The sequence below is a fragment of the Dromiciops gliroides genome, chromosome 1 (genome assembly GCF_019393635.1).
Source record: "Dromiciops gliroides isolate mDroGli1 chromosome 1, mDroGli1.pri, whole genome shotgun sequence".
Classification (NCBI taxonomy): Eukaryota; Metazoa; Chordata; class Mammalia; order Microbiotheria; family Microbiotheriidae; genus Dromiciops; species Dromiciops gliroides.
The window spans coordinates 125,402,491-125,409,016 of NC_057861.1; the positions used below are offsets into that span (position 1 = coordinate 125,402,491).

The 6,526-nt window shown below is 38.9% G+C and overlaps 1 protein-coding gene across 1 annotated transcript; it reads right to left on the bottom strand.

Annotated features, from left to right (window-relative positions):
- Window positions 1-4,870: 4,870 nt before the first annotated feature.
- On the bottom strand, window positions 4,871-5,404 carry LOC122738304 (ferritin light chain-like). The gene has a single exon (XM_043980352.1). The coding sequence runs from the start codon at window positions 5,402-5,404 to the stop codon at window positions 4,871-4,873; it is 534 nt and encodes a 177-aa protein (XP_043836287.1).
- Between the last annotated feature and the right edge of the window lie 1,122 nt (window positions 5,405-6,526).

Consider the following 6,526-nt stretch of genomic DNA (forward strand, 5'->3'; position numbering starts at 1 on the left):
GCTGTAGAACAAAAGCAAAGACTGCTTAATTTTTGTCTTTGTGCCCCTAGAGGATAGCACAGTGCTTGGAGCATAATAGATGCTTAGTGCAATATTACTGGATTGAAGTGATTTAATTTTTTTTCAATGACATGATGATCATCCGGATGAAGTTCTTAACAAGTTTATAGATAGCACAAAACCAGGAGGTATGAAACAGATTTTGACATGGTAATACATTAGGCCAAATCTAATAAGCTGAAATTGATTACCAATAAATGTATTCATTTAGGGTAAAAAAATTACTTCTTAAATAAAAGAAGGTAGGGTATAATTAGATTGGCGTTTGTCTCAAAAAGAAAGATAGAGGAGTTTTAATAGAATACCATCCAAACATATCAATAGAGAGATATGGCAGCTGAAACCAACCAACCAAACAGAAATCAAGCAATGTAATAGTGGGTTACATGAAGAAAGCCATAGCTTACAGGATTATCCTACTGTACTCTACAGACCAGTATGAACATATCTGAAGGATTGTGTTCAGTCTTCTCTTTTCTCCTCAAGCCCACTGGTTACCATATCCTCCTATAAGATTATAATCACCATGAGGGTAGAGGCTATGACTTCTCTACACTTTATATGTCTCCAAGTACCTAGCAGAATTTTCTGCACATAGTCAATATAAGTTGGATTTTTTATTTCATTTAAGTGAAATCCTTTCATAGATTACAACCTGCCTATTGTTGAACAAATACATTATTAAAGAAGGGAAGTAATTTGTTCATGATTTCACACCTAGTAATTGTCAGAGGAATCTAGATCACAAAGTGGATAGGATTCCAGATCTGAAATCAGGAAGTGTCATCTTCCTGAGTTCAAATCTGGCATCATTTATTTACTAGCTGTGTGACTCTGGGCAAGTTTGCCTCAGTTTTCTCACATGTAAAATGAGCTAAAGAAGAAAATGGCAAACCACTCCAGTATCTTTGGTAAGAAAACCTCAAATGGAGTCACAAAGAGTCAAACATGACTGAAAAACAACTAAAGAACAGAAAACTGTCAGAGAAAGAATTTTAACTCAGGTTTTCCTGAATTCAAATCCAGTATTCTATTGTTAAGCAGAACAGTCTCTCTTCTGAGAAGAGTTGGGCCTTCATTAATGTTTTTTGAATGGATGATTTTTCAAAAAAATATGTTCTGCTTAAACTTCTGTATTAATTTGTCATTGTAAACCTGTATAACATTTGGATTTTTCCCTTCAAGAACAAGAACAGGCCTTCTGTGTAAAGGACATGTTAAATCATCAAAGCCTGTTCTGTTATCATGTCTTGCATTGTAAATTGAAGAAAGGTACATTGTTGTTTTTATTGTCATCATTGTTGTCACAATCAACTTTTATTAACATCTTGCAGATTTTCTTTGTCATAAGATCAACTTTATTTTTTTTTATTTTTTATTGGATAATAAACTTTTTTAAAATTTAGTTTTGAGTTCCAAATTCCATCTCACATTCTCTCCCTCCCCTTCCCCTTCCTGACATGGTAATCAATCAGATATAGATTATATATGTGTACTTATGTAAAACATTACCATAATAGTCATTTTGTACAAGAAAACTTGAATATAAGAAAAAAATGAAAGAGTAAAAAATAGCATGCTTAAGGATATGTTCAATCATCAGTTCTTTCTTTGGAGGTGGATAGTAGGCTTTATTTGGGATTGTTTTGGATCATTGTATTGCTGAGAATAGTTGTCATTCACAGTTGTTCGTTGAAACAATATTACTATCACTGTATACAATGTTCTCCTGGTTCTGCTCACTTCACTATATATCAGTTCATGAGTCCTTCCAGGCCTTTCTGAAATTGTCATGCTTATCATGTCTTATAGAACAACAATATTCCATCATTATGATATACCACAGATTGCTTCCCACATCCATGGACATTCCTTTGATTTCCAATTCTTAGCCACTACAAAAAGAGCTGCTATAAATATATTTGTATAAATAGGTCTTTTCCCATCAAATCAACTTTACATGGATCCCAAATACATGTATGCCATATGGAACTGACAAGTACTCTCTGGAATGAAAGTCTTTTGGAGTTTTCTTAGAATTTCTAACTACCACCAGTAATTTACCCTGGGCTATTCAAAACTGACAGAAACCCTTACTTGGTTTTAAAGGAAAAGAGTCCTATTTTAATATGGAATAGACCAATAATGAATCCTTCATGTTTTGAAGAAGGCATCAATGAAACTACATTATAACAATAATATTTTCAAAAATAAGTCTGCCTTTTTTTTTCAGACTGACGATGTATTGTTGTTAGTCACCATTATGGGTAGTCATTTTGCTCCTGCAAAAGATTGCAGAGAAAAGAAATTCAGCCCCAAAACTGTGTGACTGCCTAACACCAAATTTCATGGCTTCAGTGTTAGGAAGCTGTAGGCTCTGGTCCTACCTTTGAAACATATTGGCTGTGTAGTCCCCCTGGCAACTCTTTTTTTTTTTTTCTTTGCAGGGCAATGAGGGTTAAGTGACTTGCCCAGGGTCACACAGCTAGTTAAATATCAACTGTCTGAAGCCGGATTTGAACTCAGGTCTTCCTGAATCCAGGGCTGGTGCTTTATCCACTGTGCCACCCAGCTGCCCCCTCCCCTCCCAACTCTTTTGTAAGTCTATACATTTCAGAGTGGTTATTGATCTGTTTTCGAAGAGGAAATTTCCTCAGTGGAAGTAACCTGTATCAATAAAGCTTGCAGTGGTGAAATCCCAGATGTAGTCTTAAAACAAAAATGGAATGGCCTAAGAGTTTTATGCTGTTTTAGCTTACCCCTGCAATATGAATGGGGTCAGCACTTGTTGATGCCTGTAGCTGCTGGTAACCATTGTGTTTTTTTTTTTTAATGAGGCAATTGGGATTAAACTACTTGCCCAGGGTCACACAGCTAGTAAGTGTTAAGTGTCTGAGGCCAGATTTGAACTCGGGTACTCATGAATCCAGGGCTGGTGCTCTATCCACTGCACCACTTAGCTGCCCCAACCATTGTGTTCTTGAGGACTTGATTGATCTCCACTGTAGGCTACACATTGCTGTATCACATTTTTGTTTTTGTTTTTTCTTCTTGAAAGATGTTCCTGATATGCAATAGTTATCTGCCTTGGAACACAGGCTTGCCAATTTTAGTTGGGACTTCAGGCAACCCAAAAAACCTTGAGCTTTTGATGATAGGATACTAAGCAACTGGAGATCTGTATAGTAGATATTTCCATGCTAGAAAGAGGTAAGGTAGATAGGTGGCTCAGTAGATGAAGTGCTGGGCCTAGAGTCAAGTAAACCTGAGTTAAAATCTAGCATTGGACACTACTTGTGCAGCTTTGGGCAAGTCACTTACCCTCTATTTGTCTTAATTCCCTGGAAAATAACATGACAAACCGCTCTAGTATTTTTGCCAAGAAAACCCCATGGATAGCATGGGCCATGGGGTCACAAAGAGTTGGATATGACTAAAAGATTCAACAACAACAAGAAAGAAGTAATCTGGTTTGATAAGAACATAAATACTTATTGTTCTGAAGTTGTTACTTAAAGAGTTCCTGAGGCTCCTGACTCTCACCCAGTGTCTAAATCTGGTAACATGAAACAGTTAAATTCTCAGATGATATGAAACCATAAGGGATATTAACATATTAGATGACAAGAGATAGTATTAAAAATCAAAACAGACCAAAATTATAGTGAAAATTCAACAAGATATATATGTCTTTCAGGTTTGTGAATCATTTTGTGTATGATTACCCTTTGAGTTGGTAGTATAGATAATATTATTCCCATTTTAAAGATGAGGCCGTCCATATTCTGAGAGGATTAGTGAGTTGTCTAATAGTCACAGAGATACTTTGTATCTAAGATCAAGAGTTTTAGTTCAAGTTTCCTATCTTCAGACCAAGAATTCTTTCCATTATGTGATCCAGCCTACTCAAAAAAAAAAAAATTAGAAAAGCAAAAAAAAAAAAAAAAGCAAGGGCTTAAAGTCTTTCTAAGACTCTCAATTTCTGCCATGTTTTTCTTTCATAACAGGCAAGCATTACTGAACCACTTCATTGCCTACCAATAAAATCTGTTTGGTAGCTTTGAACTTACTCGAATTATGGGGACACTTTCTAGAATGTCAAACAGTTATTGACTTCTGAGTCTCTGTTAGTACATTACTATGAACATAAAGCTCTGCTATTTTTTAAACTGCTGATGCTTAATCTTCCAGTGCTACAGCTGTGCCTAGCTACAAAATGCCAGGTGGTACTGAGGTACCACTTACATTTTAAGAAGAATGTCACCTACAGAATGAAACGATGCACAAATTGATAAAGAAACCTTGCTGTCATCACAAGAGCCATGAAGTTCCACAACTCATTAGGAAATCCCTGAATGTTGCCATTCCTTTTGTCCTTGGTTTATGCTATTTCTCCACCTCTGAATTGCCCTTTGTCCTCACATTATCCTGATGAATTCCTTTATATCTTTAAAAAATAACAACAACAACAACAAAAAAAAAAAAACTAGTTCAAATATCATCTTGACCAGGAAGCATTCCCAAAGTTTCTCACTAGGAAATTACTTTCTCTCTTGAGATTGACATTAGTTCTTTGGTAATACTAATGAACTCTAATAAAATATTGTGTATTATAACTATTTGTGTTTATATGTGAGTCCTAGAAGGAGAGGGGCTTTTCTAAATTTCAAATCTCTTCAGCAACCAGCACAATATCCTACAAATAAAAGGCACTTTATAAATCCTTGTTGATTTTTTTTTTTTTTTGAGCAGCGAGTCAGCTTTATTCTTTATTGTGGGCCCCGTTGGCCTTCTTGTGGGGCTACTCCTCCTAGTTGTGCTCCAGGCTCAGCCTCTTGAACAGGTATTCTCCAAATCCCGGCTGAGGGTCAGCCTGCACGTGGTGCAGGGTGGTCAGGTGGTCGCCCAGGCTCTTCAGCTGTTTCACCTCCTCTCCCAGGTAGTGCCTGTCCCGGAAGTCGCAGAGGTGTGGATCCCCTTGGCTGGTGCCCAGGGCGTGCAGCTTCAGGAGGGCCTTGTTCAGGCCCTTCCCCAGGCTCAGGGCAGCCTCCATAGCATCCAAGCTGCGGCCCCACTCATCTTGGGCGGGTTTCTGCACAGCCTGGAGGAGGACCCGGCCCTCATGTTGGTTCTGGAGCCGCATAAGGCGCTCAGCGCCCTCGTGTTTGTCCTTCGCCAGTTTACGGGAAAAATGCGACACCCTCGGCAGAGCAACATCGTCCCAGTTGAAATAGAAACCCAGATACAGGTAGGAGTAGGAGGCCTGAAGGTAGAGGTTGGCTAGGCGGTTGACCGCGGCTTCGGCCTCGGAGAAGTTTTGGCGGATCTGGGAGGTAGAGCTCATGTCACCACCGGCAACTGGAAGAGACGGCTGATACCAGAGTTCTTTGGGCTCGGAGGTCGGGGCGGATGGTCCCGAAAGTGGGGTCAGGTGGTCCCAGGAGCTGGTGGGCTGCAGAAGGGCTAAGATCTAGCGCGAGGGGAGCTGGGGGAACCCCAGGTCTGTTCTGTCCAAATACTGTTAAAACAAGAACCAGAGCCAGGCGACGGGGTCTGGTTGTTGATTTTTAATTGGTTTTATAGAACTCATCTTCCCACTCATCCCCAACTTCCCCTCTTCCAAACTTCCTTGTTACTCTTGAGAATACCACCCTTCTCTCAGTCATTCAGGCTTACAACATCACTGTCATCTTTGACACCTCCCATGTACACACTTCTCATATCTAATCCATTTCTAAGTCTAGTCATTTTTTCCTATATAGTGTTGCTTCAGTATTGTGCTTCCCTCTACTCATGTAGCTGTCACCTTAGTACAGGCCCTGAGCATCTCAAACTTGTGCTGTTCTAGCAAATTTTATAGTTGCTCTTCCAACCTCAAATCTCTCCCCACTGTAGTCCATCCTCCATAGAAGTGTCAAAGTTATGTACCTAAAAAAGCCTATCTGACCCCATCACCCTTCCACTCAATAAAGTCCAGTGTCTCTCTATTAATTCTTAGGTCAAATATATAATCCTGTTTGACTTTTAAAGCCCTTTATAACTTGGTCTCTTCCTACCTTTCCAGACGCATCTTACTTTACACACTCCAGTGTTTTCTCTAATTCATCAGCATTTTTTTTTTTACTCACTTAAGACATTTTATCTCTCAACTATGTGCCTTTACACTGGATTTCCCTCATGCTGACTATGCTCTACCTCCTCAATTCTGCTTTCTAGATTTGTTGCTTTTCTTCAAAATTAAGCTCAGATTCTATCTTCTGCAAGAGGGTTTTCCTTACCACTACCATCTCCTTATCTTCCCTTATCTTCCCCTACCCACAATGCCTTCTTCCAGCATTACCTCATATTCCATGCACATACAAAATACACACACACACACACACACACACACACATTTGTATCTATACCTAAATCTTGTGTCTGTGTTAATGTTTGTGTGTTTTCTCCTCTATAAGTATCTTAGTTT